This window comes from Citrus clementina, unplaced genomic scaffold (genome assembly GCF_000493195.1).
Source record: "Citrus clementina cultivar Clemenules unplaced genomic scaffold, Citrus_clementina_v1.0 scaffold_1, whole genome shotgun sequence".
In the NCBI taxonomy this organism is placed as follows: domain Eukaryota; kingdom Viridiplantae; phylum Streptophyta; class Magnoliopsida; order Sapindales; family Rutaceae; genus Citrus; species Citrus x clementina.
The window spans coordinates 15,704,323-15,720,338 of NW_006263303.1; the positions used below are offsets into that span (position 1 = coordinate 15,704,323).

General features: G+C 29.9%; 2 protein-coding genes across 2 annotated transcripts; one reads left to right on the forward strand and one right to left on the reverse strand.

Moving 5' to 3' along the window:
• The first annotated feature begins 6,082 nt into the window (after positions 1 to 6,082).
• LOC18053888 (cold-responsive protein kinase 1) lies at positions 6,083 to 9,654 on the forward strand. Its single transcript, XM_006451656.2, has 6 exons — positions 6,083 to 6,270; positions 7,137 to 7,260; positions 7,591 to 7,706; positions 7,831 to 8,279; positions 8,792 to 8,942; positions 9,061 to 9,654. The coding sequence occupies exons 2-6, from the start codon at positions 7,188 to 7,190 to the stop codon at positions 9,436 to 9,438; spliced, it is 1,167 nt and encodes a 388-aa protein (XP_006451719.1). The 5' UTR covers positions 6,083 to 6,270; positions 7,137 to 7,187; the 3' UTR covers positions 9,439 to 9,654.
• A 593-nt stretch (positions 9,655 to 10,247) lies between these two features.
• On the reverse strand, positions 10,248 to 12,089 carry LOC18053889 (ABC transporter G family member 10). Its single transcript, XM_006451657.2, has one exon. It carries the CDS (start codon positions 12,087 to 12,089, stop codon positions 10,248 to 10,250), a length of 1,842 nt encoding a protein of 613 aa, XP_006451720.2.
• Between the last annotated feature and the right edge of the window lie 3,927 nt (positions 12,090 to 16,016).

Consider the following 16,016-nt stretch of genomic DNA (forward strand, 5'->3'; position numbering starts at 1 on the left):
TACATATTGCGAGTATAGGTGATAAGCATATGTTCTTGTCAACAGGCAGGCCGACGTGTGCCTGTCACATATAAGTAAATGGCTATAATTATGTGCGACGGGTGCTAGTCGCCAACAATAGATGTCTGTATCACATATTCTGGTTTCACCTCCAATCTCCTTTGAACTTGAATTTTTATTATTTTTAATATTTTTTATCTATCAGCTCAAGTTAAGTACTTTAATAGTGTGTTTACTTTTGTAATTGGGGAATCGAGACCTGAAATAAGAATGATTGATGATACTTGTTAAAATAAAAGGAAATGAAAACAAAACATATGAAGCCCACGTATTTTTTGGATTAAGGAATGAGAACTTAATTCCCAAGAGAGGTTGGAAATCAAGTTCTCATTCTTTGAACTCTCCATTTTACCCCATTCAAATTTCATAATTTCACTTGTCCTCAATTACAATATTATCATATTATTATGTTATTATTATTCTTATTATTCTTATTCTTGTAATTGTTCTTAATAATAATAATAATAATAATAACAACAACAACGATCATGATGATGATGAAGATAATAATTTTAACTATAATAATTATCATCTAACAACAACAATAATATTAATATTGTCAAAATCATTGTTATCATCATCATCATCATTATAATTTTCATTATTATTATGATTATTAATAACAATATTTTTTAAATAATAATAATAATCACAATTGCTATAATAAATAATAATAAATGACAATAATTAACTAAATGCATTTTAGTAACTTAAAACAATCCATTCCGATTCTCAAACAAAGTAAGCACATCATTGGGAATAAAAGGCATTCTGATTTCTATTTCTACAGTTCACGTAAATAATTTATTCTAATTCTCATTCTCCATTCCCATTCTAACTCATTCCAATTCCTACCTATTTTGATTTCAGCATATTCTAATTACAAATTTAAATGCACAACAGGAATTCACATTGTTTTATGAACCAAAAACAATAATATTTATAATAGAACCCACATCGATTTCAAACCTAAAGCCTAAACTTAGAACATTTAAAAACCCACATTGTGTAAAAACATACACTAACTTTTAACTTCTTGCTCTCTAATTGATGATTCTATTTTCAGTTATACATTGCTACATTTGTTTGATGAATTTAGTAATTTGTTGAGAGTAATAAGGTTTGGTGATTTAATGAGGTGGTAAGGTTTGATGATTTTTTAAAAGTGATAGTGGTTTGGTAATTTTTTGAAAGTGATGAGGACTATTTGGTTCGAAATACTTGCATTTGGTTAGTTATAGTTATCATAAAAAAAAAGAATATTCAATTTTAGATAACCCAAAAGTTTTGGAACTATTTTTATAAATTTCTTAAATTGTAACCGTAAAATAATAAGATAATTTCTGTAAAAGTAGATTAGTGAAATACAATTCTTTTAAATCTTTTCCATATTCGAATTATAATGTATTTTTTATAATCATACAATAAAAAATATAATGTATTTTTTTACTATTTATTACTTTAATTATATAATTTCGAAGGAGTTCCTCTAACGTAGCCGTTAATTACTTAAAATTCACTCCTCCACCTAGTCAACGAAAAACATAGCCTGATGGTCCGGATCTTGTTTATCTTTTTGGCAAAATCGTTACTGATAGCTGCCAGTAAATTTACTCATTTCACACGATTGGTAATTTGGTACGGGTCAACTTTGTGCACTAAATATCAGTCAACCAAGTACCTGCACCGTTGTACGACCAGACAATTTTCCAGTCTCATTACCTCAGAAGTCCCAAAAGTCAAACACCATCTTTATATAAGTTTTCAGGGGTCAGCCGTAAGTTACGTTAATATAATTCTGCCCCCTATACTTTATATTATTTATAATATATTTATAAGTATTATAAAACTTTCTGTATTATAAAACTTCATTGAGCCCCTTTTACTCTGTTTTATTTTAATAAAACTCTTGGGAGTACCTATTTGCCCCCTATAATTTTAAATTCCCAAAATACCCTACATTTAATTAAAAAATATAATTATTATTAAATAAAATATAATTTAAATGGATTATTATTATATTAACAAGAATAAAAAGTATTATAATTAATTAATCTATTAATTTTTTAGTTAAAATATTAATAATAATAATTAACAATAATTACTATTAATAATTAATTTTTGAATAATAATAACAATAAAAATAATTAAAATACAAAATAATAATTATGATAAAAATTAATGAATGATTTTATACTAATTTGTTACAATTTCATTTATTTTGATTTTGATTCTAGGACAAAGTAAACACATAAATGGTAACACAACTCATTCTAATTATGATTCCTGCCGTTCAGGTAAATAAATTATTCTGATTCCAATTCCTCATTTGGATTCTAGATATTTCGATTCTAACTTATTATGTTTTCAGTTAATTTTTATTCATGTTTAGTGAATGCACTAAAAATTCATAATAGTTATAAAAAAAATTGTAAATAACATAGAGTGATCTAGCGGAATATAAAGTGATTTACAATTTTATAGTGCATTCACTAAAAAGGAGTCGAAATCATTTGGATTCTAGATATTTCGATTCTAACTTATTATGTTTTCAGTTAATTTTGATTCATGTTTAGTGAATGCACTAAAAGTTCATAATAGTTATAAAAAAAATTGTAAATAACATAGAGTGATCTAACTGAATATAAAGTGATTTACAATTTTATAGTGCATTCACTAAAAAGGAGTCGAAATCATATGGAAATATTATGAGTTAGAATTGGAATAGCTAGAATTAAAATGAAGAATTGGAATTAGAATAATTTATTTACTTGAACTGCATGAATCGTAATTAGAATAAATTGTATTACCATTTATGTGTTTATTTTGTCTTAGAATAAATATTGGAATGAGTTAAATTGTAACAAATTACTATAAAATCCTTAATTAATTTTATTATAATTATTATTTGGCTTTTTAATTATTATTATTGTTGTTATTATTATTCAAAAAATAATTATAAATAATAATGATTGTTAATTATTATTATTGAAATTTTAACTAAAAATTATTATTAATTATTGTTAATAGATTAATTAATTATAATACTTTTTATTCTTGTTGTTAATAATAATAATAATAATCCATTTAAAAATTATAATTATATTTATAATTATAATAAAATAATTATTATAATTATAATCTATTTAATCATTATTATATTTTTTAATTAAATGGAGGGTATTTTGGAAATTTAAAATTATAGGGGGCGAATTGGTACTCCAAGGGTTTCAATAAAATAAAACAAAGTATAAGGGGTTAAACAGAATTTTATAATACTTATGAATATATTATAAATAATATAGAGTATAGGGGGCTAATTGATATATTGCAGGTCAGCCGTAAGTTTCGTAAATCTAACTTAGGCGGACCCAGTTTTTCAGATTTTATGTTCCAAGTTCCCACAAATAGAATGAGGGAAAAAATGAAAACTATCTTCATCACTTTTGACCATGCGTTCCGATTTTGCTAGTCAAAAAAATAAATAAACAATTATTTTAATTAATTTAAGCATTTAGACGGCTTAATTTGACACTTTGATATTAGAAAACTTATCAATATGTTAAGACTTGTTTACCGCACGTTTTAGTTCATGATCGTTTTAAGGAATTGGACTATTTCAATCGTTGAAAACACAAATGTACATCACTCGTGTATGGAAGAAATCCTCCACCTTCATCTTGTTATATAACTCAAACTCACACCCTCAATATTATAAGGCTCGAGATAATAAGTTACATGAGAGAATTAGTTATTGTTCACATAGAAACTTGAGCAACTAAAGTAAATAAAGCACTTGGGATGATTTATTGTGGATCTATATTTTAATAAAGTGAAACTAGAATTTGTTCGAATAACATGGAATATAGTTGCTAATAACTCCTTGGTTCAGTAAGTCATCCCCTCCTCTCCTTAATTCCTGGAGGGTTTATGTTTTCTGGTAATTGTGAGAGTTTATTAACATTTGATTAAGCACTGGATTTATATATACTATTAAACAAAATGGGATATGTTCTCTTAAGATTAAAAAAATAGTTGCAGATTATTTCACTCTCAATATTTATAAATTTTTATATAACTAATTTAAATATTTGGCTAGTGTCATTTTTTTTTTGTTTCATATTTTATCATTAAAAATATTAACTTATCAATTTATCAATATCTATCAAAATAAAATAGATTGACATTTAATTATTTCTATCATAATAATTTAGTTAGTTAATAATATGCCTATTTCTATTTATAATGTAAAATCTTATATTTGTTAATTTAATTTATAAATAAATGTTTTTTCTTTACTTTAACTATTAGTTTAATTTTTTTAACATCGTATACAATTCAAATAAAATCCAATATAATTGAAACCCACTTAAATATACAATTAAACCAACATATCAAAGTCTAATAATACAATTAAATCCTACTGAAGCCCAACATAATCATAATAAACCAGCATATTACTTTAATTAATATAGTAATATTATTAGTGTCATCCAATATTATACAAACCTAATAATGTGTCCTGGTAACGACAACATTAAACAGCAAAATATATATAATATAAAAAAATATTTTGATTATTATTAATTATTTTAAGAGGAATGAATGAATTTTATATACAACAACTGGGATTGCGAAGTTTTGATATAAGGAGAAAAATTTATAAAATAATTAACATTATAAATCCCATTTTGACATAAAATTTTTTGAATAAAAATGCAAGGAGGATAACGATATCCATGTAGTTTTGTGAATAACACCACATAATTTTTTTCCGTACACTATTTTTTTGGCACAACTGTGTAATATTTCTAAGCACAAAAAGGTTTTGCGTGGTCCAAGAAAAAATAATAAGGAAAAAAGCATGCGAGAGTCAATTTCATCTTTATTTCTTAAATAATAATTCATTTCATCCATAGATGATAATTTCAAATGCTTCTTGTGAATTTATAGTTAATTTACTTTATAACTCATTGAGAATAATATAGAATTTTCAATTAAATGGATTCAGATCATTTTAAAATAAAAATTTCCAGAGCAATTAAATAACATCTAACTTAAATTTAAGGATAACATAATGAAAAAAATAACACTAAAGAATATACAATATATGTGTGTGTCCGCACGCGCACTTGTATGTTTATTAAATTTAAAATTTTAAGGATAACACAATAAAATTATTATTATTATTATCAAGGATCAATAACCAAATTAAAGTAAGTGATAAACTAAAAGATAAAAAAACACATATTGTAATACAATGTATTTTAACATGTACTATATTAAACTTGTGTTTATGTCTTTAGTGTGCATTGTTTTAGGAAAATAAAAAAGTCTATGTTTACTTTTGATAAAATAATAGCATTAATTGATTATTTATTTATTTATCTTGATTATATTAAATTCAAAAATAAGCTAAAAAATCACTTTAGTGCATTTGAAATTTATGTTTTTTCCTATTTTATCTTAAATATATATTTTACATATTATTTAGTACTATTATTGTTTATTCATTAATTTATCCTTAAATTTTAAATTTATACAGAAGATTTACTTATGTTTGAGAATTTTATTTTAAAATAGTTTGCATCTCCGTAATTGAAAATTCTATTTTATCCTTAATAAATTATACTATAAACTAACGATAAATTAACGAAAGGGTATTTTGAGCTATTGTTTTAAAAAATATGGATGAAATGAGATATAATTTATATAATAAGAACAGAATAAACTAATGCATCAAAACCTATAGGTGAAAATCCTTTTTTTCCAATGATAATAAACCAATAGCGATTCCAACATTTGGGTTGTACTTAAATTTTAATATTTATGTCATCGGTTAAATAATAAATTTTATAACTTATAAAATAATTTTATAGAGTAGATAAGAAAACTACTGGCAGCGCCCAAACGTGACTATTTTGATATTTTCGACAGCCAAGACTTGGGTTTCGTTGTCATATTTATTTAAAAACATAAGAAAAATACGACAAAATGCGAAGACAAGTTGGCCAAACCGCGGAGGGCATCACAGTTGCCAGCAGACGAAACTGATGTGATTTAAAAGAAAGACTTTTGACATTTCAACTCGGCACTTAAAAGAACAGCAATTGTAAATTTCCAACTCTATTATTGCAGCCAATATCACAAACTTCAACCATCTCCCTTTCTCTTCTATCTTACATCTGCCCTTTTGTTGCACCACCTAAGGTGAGGAGAGTCTCTGCTTTTTCCTACTTACTGCGTTTTGTTTGGTTGGCAAGAAAGTTCTAACTGAATTCTGGGTCATATACTTTCTTATGTGTTATGTGTTTCGTTTAATTGAGTTTTGTGTGTGTGTGCTTTTTTTATTTTTATTTTTATTTTTTGGGTTATTTGTTGTGAGTGTGAAGAATTAGTTGTTTTGGTAGTTTGATCATATTAAGTGCAAGTTTAATGGTAATCCCATATAAGAATTAATTCTTTTAAATAATAATAATCATCATCATCATCAATGTTTCTTTATAATCTGTATGGAATCCTTCTGCAACTTGTTCTTTTTCAGAATTAATTTGGGAACTGTGTGATTAGAGGCTGGTTGCTTCTTGTTTTCTGAGTTGAGTAATTATAAAACTTTCCTCTGATTTTTTCATTATAAATTACTAAACATTTTTCTTCCCCTTTCGATATATATGTTTTTGTATTTATTTCTTTACTCGATCTGATTTAGAAGCTGGTCAAACAATGAAGTTCATATATAAATTCCAGTATAAATTTAATAGTAATAAAGGCGAACTGCTTATCTGAGCCTGCCTAGACAGACTCTGGAAATTGTAAAACCAAAATAGAATTGAACAGTTTTCCTCTTGTTAAGACTTAAGCATGGATGTATATGGGATACACATGTCAAGTAGTTTGTGGTTATGCGCATAAATTTTATGTTTGCTTTCTTTCTTCTTCTTTTCTTTTCTCCTTTTAACGGAGAAACTAGCAGATGTGGATGGTATTAAACTATTGATGACACTGGCATTGTTTTTTGGTGAATATACTCTTATTGGTCAAATGATGAAGTAGTCTTTGATTTATGGTTTGTACAGGGCAGAGCATTTATTTGGGTTGAAGCATTGGCTCACAGAAAGCAACTCCTCATGACTTGTTTCCATTTATTTTTCAGAAGGAAGAGAGCTTCCTCGGCTACTCACAGAGTAGAAGTTAATAAAGGTATTAAGTCAAGGAGATTCTCATGAGTAATGGAGTAGAAGCATTAGGCTAGGGCCTGATATAAACTTGGTTCGCTTTGTGGATTTTCCTAGGTTGACTAATAGTCGACTTTGATGATACTTAAGCACTTAAACTAGCACTTAACTGAAAGAAAGCATTATTATCTGTAAGGACTAATTATTGTGAAATACAAACAAATGTTGCATTTTTACACTTTTTTGGAGCATGACTGAATAACAAAGATATGCATTGTTTTCAAATTCTCAGAACTGCTTTTTCTATTTGCTTTATGTGTATCTAAAAGCTTCTAACATATTTATGTCAATACAGATGTTTCAGAAATTCAAGATACTAACCTCTATGGTTACAAAGACTTGCGAGTTGCAACTGAAAATTTCAGTCCGGCCAATAAAATAGGACAAGGAGGTTTTGGTTCAGTCTACAAGGTGATTGCATACTTTGTGATATTCTCCAAATGTTTTGAAGATTAACTTCATAAATAAATGAATTGTCCATTTATTTTCAACTTCCAACAATCGGCTCCCTTTAGAAACTCTAGTTAATTAACAGGGAACGTTGAAAGATGGCACTCTGGCTGCTATAAAGGTTCTGTCAGCTGACTCAAGGCAAGGGGTGCGGGAGTTCTTGACAGAAATAAATGTTATCAAAGATATAAAGCATGAAAACCTGGTTGAGTTATATGGTTGTTGTGTGGAAGGGGACCACAGGATTTTGGTCTACGGCTATCTTGAGAACAACAGTCTTGCACAAACACTTCTAGGTAGAGGTCACAGCAGTATTCAATTCAATTGGCAAACACGTCGTAATATCTGCATTGGTGTTGCTAAGGGGCTTGCTTTCCTTCATGAGGAGGTTCAACCACACATAGTTCATAGAGATATCAAAGCAAGCAATATACTCCTTGATAAAGATCTCACACCCAAAATTTCAGATTTTGGTCTTGCAAAGCTTTTTCCAGCTAACCTTACTCACATCAGTACACGTGTTGCTGGAACAGAGTAAGTTTGTCAACTTATAAATAAGTCTCTTCAGTTATTTGTCCAACTCTCTAAAGGAACTCTAGATTGTTGCTAAAATTGATTGTAGAAAATGCAGTTTGATTCAATCTCATATCAAGTTTTTCGACTGGTGTTTAATTTGGTTTGACAGTCATGAGTTGATTGGTGGACATTTCCACATTATTGATTTATGGTTCTAAAAACTATACGGTCAATCAGATTGAATTAGCAGAACCTTCACAAAATTGATAATTACTCTATTGTCCCTAGCAGTATTGTAATATATCTTAGACCTGGTGTAAAACCTATTATAGATACTTGTTATGCTGTTGGAGTTGTTCTAATCTAATTGCAATGAATTCTAATATGCTGCAAACAAGTGCTGTATGGACTGCCAAGCCCCAAGTTGGTGGTCTCAGATTTGGATTTCTTCTGAATATGATAATTTCATAATATTAAAAATTTCCTTTGAACTCACCTATTTATTGGACGCCTTTACTTTGTTTCTGCAGAGGTTATCTGGCACCTGAGTATGCTATACGAGGTCAATTAACAAGGAAAGCGGATATATACAGCTTTGGTGTTCTGCTGCTGGAAATTGTTAGTGGGAGGTGTAACACAAACAGGCGGTTACCTTACGAAGAACAATATCTTCTAGAAATGGTATGCATTTAAGCATTTTTATCAAATGATATTTGATTTGTGATACTAAACTTTAATGGCCTTTAAGAGTCATTTACTCATCTTGGGAAACATTCTTAAGAAGATTTGTGGTACATAGGCATGGAAACTGTATGAAAGGGGGAAGCTGGTGGAGTTGGTAGATGCCTCATTGAATGGAGATTATAGTGTTGAAGAGGCTCACAGATATCTGAAGATTGCTCTGCTCTGCACCCAAGATATGCCGAAACGCCGACCATCCATGTCGACTCTTGTCAATATGCTAATAGGTGAGATAGATGTAAACAAAGAGGAAATATCCAAACCTGGTCTTCTTTCTGACTTGTTGGGCCTGAGAGTTGACAAGGGTGAGAAAGACAAGGCTTCTGCTGTATCTGGAGACTCAAGCAAGCTTGATCATTCATCTTTCTCTTCAGGAAATATGACTACCTCTTATGCTACCATGACCTTCAATTCCATATTCGACCGAAGCAATTAGGTCTAGTAAATTTTCTTTTAGATTTTAGGGTCAGCATGTTGAGTATTATTCTTTTCTTTTTTTCTGTGAAAAAAATCAAAATAACAATTGCTTTCAAAAGCATTTAAGTGCATATTAGTGCTAACCAAGGGAGACTTCATTTCTCGAATGTGTGCTACTTACTTTGATGTATAATTTCTGTAATCTAGTAGGCAATCGATCTCTTTGATTCTTTTATTTTTCTTCTTCTGGCTAGACTGAAGTTTCCGCTCTTTCCTTTACTCAACTCACACCTCTCAGTAATTAAGTGAATACCAACATCAGTGGAAATTCATGTTTGTTTATGACAGTTTGTTCTCATTCTATAGTATTCTCTCAGTAGTTCGGTTCTCCTTTCAAGTTAATCCTTTTTCCTTTCTTATGATTCAAAAATATATGGAACAAGGAAGCAAGTTCTGGGAAAGCTGTTGAACTAAGCTGTGATCACTTAGTAGCACTGTTATGATTTCAATAATGTTATCAACACTTCAGATCAATAAATTTGCGGAAATTTTGATCAGGTTAGAGTACAAAATGCAATAGGTGACTTCTATGAAACAGTTCAAAGAATGTTGGGAAAATCTGAAGAAAATGGGTTCAGGTATGCAAATGTCTGGGCAAGCAAGCTTCCATTTATTTCAAGAAAGAGTTAAGCTACAATTTCTCATATCAATGAATCTATTCAAAGATCATACATTGGTTTGATTATCATTGAAATTTTTGAGTAAAAGAATAAGCGAAAAAGAAAAAAAGAGGAAACATAATCATGTCTCTTTGCTGTAAAATGTCATCTACTTTCTAGCTCTGTAACATCTGCACCACAAGATGAAAAAGCAAAGCACTCTATAGCCGATGATGAAACTCAACATAACGGCTAAGTTGCTCCATTTCTGTGACTCTCTGAGATCTTGCTGCTTTAAGAACCCGTTTCCATATAAACTGCATTCTCCTTCCTCAAATTCTAAGCATCTTGTTTTCCCTTGTTCTCCTCCATACTCATTTATCAGAAAACACTCAAATGGGTACTTAAACATACTCAAATAATGCATGAAAATCCAGTAATCAGGAATTTTGTCCTTCGATATGAAGTAGCCGGAAAAGAGAAAGAATGAACCCATCAGCCCCGAGATCACTGATGTTCCCATGATGAAGTTCGGCACCAGAGCACTGAAACATGCAACAAAAGAATTGGACATCAGAAGCACCATCCAAACCACCAGAGAAAAGAAGAGGAACCCATCAACTTGTCTTCTCAAGCCAATCAGCCAGTAAACTGGAGTGGTGAAGAGAAGACCAACCATCAAAAGAAAAGGAATGAAGATGAGGGTGTTTGATAAAACATAAGAAGAAGCTCTATAAGCCCCTCTTGAAGTCTCCCTCATTAGAATTCTTCTCTCTTGCAAGAAAATTGGCAGGCCTTCTGTTGTGGAAGATAACAAGAATGTGAGGCTGAAAGCAAAGAATCCAATTCGGGTCTGCAGAGCAACCTGTCCTGTATCATTGCCAACCTTCAAGTATATGGTTCCAAGCACAAATCCAGCCACCAAGGCTTGTATAACTCTTGTGGCAAAAAGCTGATTTGTCCTGAATATATTGTAACAAAATCTTTGTCCCAGTATTAAGACCTCCTGGACATGAGAGTTGGGATAGGAAAGAAGCTTTCGCTTTTCTTCAAAATTATTGGAGTATGCGACCCTCAGTTTAAGATCGTCTTTATCATTTGCTGTCTTGAGAGTTTCAGAAGTTTGTATAACAAAGCTTTCTATGACATCAATGGCAAATTCTAGCACATTGACATGGCGAGGAATGCAGTGGCCAGCAGACTTGAGCCTCTCTTCAAGATGATTTAGTGTTCCGTTATGAACAACAAACCCATTTGAAAGCAAAACAAGCCGATCAAACAGCTCGAGGATTCGAAAACCAGGTTGGTGGATGGTTAAAATAATTGTTTTACCTTGTTTGACCACCATTGATTTTAGCAATGTAACAACATGCAGAGCTGAAGCTGAATCCAAACCTGAAGTTGGTTCATCAATCAGAACAACAGCAGGATCATGAACTAAATCAACTCCAATAGAAGCTCTTCGCCTTTCGCCACCTGAAATGCCACAATTTGATGATCCTCCACCAATTCTTGAGCTTGCAACATGATCCAGGCCAAGCTCTTTCAATAGCCCTCTAACTCTACTGGCAGCCTGTTTTCGCCTGCCTGCAGTTAGCCTTAGAAGGGCACTGCACATTAATGTTTCTTCAACCGTAAGCAATGGAAACAGTGCATCATCTTGAGTGACATATCCCGATATTCTTCGAAAATGTTCAGCATCCATAGGCCTGTCATTTACTAGCAGTTTACCTGAAACTTTTCGCGATGATATCTTCCCTGCAAGAATCTCTAGCAATGTTGTTTTTCCTGCTCCACTAGGACCAGCAATTGCAGTAATCTCGCCAGGCCTAGCTTCACAACTGACGTCCTTCAAAATGAACTTAGGATCTTTCTTTGAAGTCACACCACCATAAACCCAATTGAACTCATCAAATTTACTGCATAACTTGTAGGACAAATTTTTAGTTTCTAATCTGCATAAGGCTTTCCGGCTACCGGAAACCGGTGCCCTGACTGGCAACTCCATCATGGGAAAGTTGTAGAGACCAGAAAGTGAATGAAAAGTGAGAAAAATAGAATATGTGAGATAAGTTGAATGAGAACTAGGAGATCAGCTAACTCACCAAACTGTGTGTTAGTGCACAAGTTAAAGTAAGCAAGGGCAAATAATTGAAATGTGGCATGCATGGGCTTATACACTTTGGAGAATTTTTTAGGCATTGGCTTGACTTGATGTATTTTTGCTTTGCATTTTTCTTTAGGCAAATGGGAATTTGGAAGTGCTACAAGAAAAGAAGCAGAGAAAGAAATTTGTGTTACTTATTATGTGAAGTTTTTTCAGGTGAGCTGCACATTGACTATGTAGTGTTTGGTGTTGGTGGCCTCACCATCTTTTCCCACCTTAACCGACAGCTCAACAGTTTGGTTGGAGTATTCTTACAACAATTAGTTGTTGGGGCATGAAATTTCTGTATCACAATGGTCAAAATGTAATATGTGTTGTGTTATGGAATTGAAATTATATGCTTAGGACATAATGTGCTAAAAATATCTTGAGCGGTCAAAATTGGATAATGGTTGGACATCGATTTAATTAGAACTTACAAGTAATTAAGAATCTAATCAGTATGAAGCTGAAGTTATTCATATATATATATATACGCATGTCTTTTTACTGAAGCGTTACTGAATTTATGGTCTAGATATGACTTAATCAAGCGATCTTGAATGTTCAAGAAGGGTTTACTTTTATGTACTTCTAGCAATCCAAATTATAGGTTCTTCAAATTAACCTAATCAACTTTACCAGAACTAATATATCCCCAAAAAGGAAAAGAAAAAAACTTTACCAGAACTAAAAGCTTTTTGCTGGATACATTTGGATTAAATATGTCAAAAGAACTTGAACAACGATAATAAAAAAATGATGATAAAATAGTCACGAAAACGACGCTGTTTTCTCAATATTATTTTTCAAGGAATCTAGATCTTATTTATTTAAATGTTATGGTGGGGATATTTGCACTCTAAATATTAATTTGAGCACCATATTACTTTACACACTCATAGCTTAATAATAAAAAAAGGTGGGACTATTTAAACCCAACAAACTAATCATTACACTTTTTTTATTAAATAAACTCATTATTAAATTTTTAAATGTCAAAATTTTACTCCATAAACCCACTTGAATACTCAATTTACCAGTTTTTAACTCAATTTTTATAATAATAGTATTTTTATTCCCTAAACTCATTAAATTCATTTATAAACAATCATTGAATTATTTATTTATTTATTTATTTTAACAGCGATGGAGACGGTAATGTAATTAAAATGAAATCGTCAACCTAGGTGTCACTTCAGCTTGTGATGATAATCAGATAATTGAGAATCAACCATGCACAGGGGCTAGTGGCTAGGTTAAGCTATCATTGGAGAATGGCGATGCAGCTTAGCTTGATTCAACTCCGTTAATTAGCCAAATTAAAAAGAAAAGAAATTTAACCCGTTAATTAAAATCAAATCTGCTTTTGATTAATGATATTTGAATCTTTCAATAAATAAAAGGAGTACTATTATAATCAGAGCAAAGGACTCAACGATCAATGATGAGCTCCATTTGAAAGCGCAGCAAACCGTAGGAAAATAATTGAAAGTAAAAGATTGCCACTTGTAATTCAGGCCTCTATTTGATTAGGGTTTAACGAAAATATGATTTGGGTTTAATAAAATTATGTTGAATGTAAAGATGAGTTTAAAAAGTAAAAATTTTATTTCTTTTCTATTATATTTTAATATCCATAATTGTAATTTAATTTAAGGGTATTTTAATTAAAAAAATTATTTTCAAAGTGGGTTTAGTGCATAGGTTAGTAGGTTCAAATAACCCCACCCAAAAAAAATTAAGTTTTACTTTATACACTCTTTAAATTTCCAAAAATATCTTTACTATTATGTAAGTTACTTAACTTTATTTACATAAAACACTAATAAAACTATTCAGCATATTATTTTTAAGAGATTTAACAGATAGCCACAATAATATAATTAAATCAAGTTACAAATAAATTATTTAACATAATTTTAGTTACTAATTTTTTTATTTTTTTATGGTCAATATTGAATTTTAAACCCAAAATAATTTGCAATAAGAATATAATAATAAAAAATATTTCATAAATATTGCAAACAAAAAAATAATAATAATAAAGAGAGGGAGGAGAAGAAGACGACGAAGAGATTAAGAAGATGAAGAAGAATGGCCAAGTCCCAAAAAAACAAAATTCTTATACAATGTTTTTGTTTTATTTTATTTTTAAAATAAAAAGTATTAAAGTCAAATTTTTTCTCAACATTAATTTCCGCGTTATTCATTTAAATATTAATTAAGATGTTGGAAATAAAAATTTTAGAGTTTAAGGTATGAAATTATAAATTGAATAATGAGTGTTCTATATGGGTGCTCAAAGTAATTATATAGTATTGACTTATAATAAATTGTACTTGATAGTAATTCACATGATGGGTATCTTTATAATACATATTTTTATTAAAATTAGAGTGGTTATAGTAATTTTTAGAACACAAATAGTCCTACCTTAAATTTATTACACTTAAAATATATATCTTATCATCTAAGTCTCTTGAAATTTTACGTGCATACGCTTATAGCACAACCTAAAAGTCTACCGACCACAACTTAAAAATCTTTGCTCACTAGATTTTGATGAGAAATCTACCTAGCTCAAATGTGAAATACACTACAACAAAATTGGGTATTTCCCATCATTTATTTCCGAGGGAACTAAAATTCTCTAAGAAAAAAATGTATTTCCGAGAGATGTTAATCGTTTGTAGGTAAAAATAAAAAAATCCACCTGATAATACCGAGGGAAAATAATTAATTGCTAAAGAGCATAAAATCACTTGGTAGGAGTGAATAATTTAGCACAAGAGTTGAAAGCGCCAAATTTAGAAGCGACGAATCCGTATTCCTTCGGAAATAAGTTTTTGCAAGTATAAATTATATATATATATATATATATTTTATTACCCGGGGAAACATTTGTTGGAAAAGATAAAAGCATCCCTTGGTAGTTAAAAGCAAAAACGAAAGACATTTACACCAGGAAAAGCAAAAGACATTTACACCAACAAAAAGGAAAGACACGGCTTCTTTCTTTTGCTTGCTTTATGATAAAAAAACAAATTAAATTCCAGAAACCCCGAGAGAAATGTAGCATCTTTCTTCGTCAAATGCAGATCTTCTTAGCACGATTTCCAGTGTGAGTTTTATTCTTCTTTTTCTTTTTGCTTGCTTATTTCTTATATTATATGGTTTAAGCAGAGTTTTTTTTTTAATTAAAGAAGATAAAATAAATTTTAATTATACCAAGGCGAGAATTGGAATTAAAAGTTGAAAAAATGGAAGAGGAATTAAGTGAGCTTAGAAAAGTAAAAGAGCAAATGAAAATGATGGAAGAGAAAATGAATTTTATTATCTCTCAATCAAGCTTCCAGCAAGTGCCTAACATGGTATGATTATTTTTCTTTTTGTCTCTTAAATGGAACTTATGATTGATGCATAATGCTAAATGAAATTATTTTCTTTTGCCGTTAATCTATTTAGTTATTTTGCTTCTCTTTTAAGGATAAGTTTTATGAGAATTGCTGGACTGTGGTTGTCTTAATTTGATAATAATTTGAAGGATAGTTTCATATGGTTTATTAAAAATGATGACTGAAAAAATAGAGAATTAAAAACGAGGTAGGATTTTTTGTTGCCAAGACTGTTGTTTTATAAAGATATCATTTCTTTTGGGTAACTGAAGGGATTGCCTTGCTTGTGTAACTTATTTATATAATACCACTATATCATGCTTGTGAAAATTTATTGAGTTTCAGGATGTTTTTGCCTTTGGTGATTGGATATATTGTACATCTCTTCTTTAGT

What these genes read in the sequence shown, in the direction of transcription:
- LOC18053888 (XM_006451656.2), top strand. Translation starts at nt 7,188, where the DNA reads ATGACTTGTTTCCATTTATTTTTCAGAAGGAAGAGAGCTTCCTCGGCT. An exon ending in CAGAGTAGAAGTTAATAAAG is followed by an intron (nt 7,261 to 7,590) that starts GTATTAAGTCAA and finishes ATGTCAATACAG; the next exon opens with ATGTTTCAGAAATTCAAGAT. An exon ending in ACACGTGTTGCTGGAACAGA is followed by an intron (nt 8,280 to 8,791) that starts GTAAGTTTGTCA and finishes TTGTTTCTGCAG; the next exon opens with AGGTTATCTGGCACCTGAGT.
- LOC18053889 (XM_006451657.2), bottom strand. Translation starts at nt 12,089, where the DNA reads ATGATGGAGTTGCCAGTCAGGGCACCGGTTTCCGGTAGCCGGAAAGCC.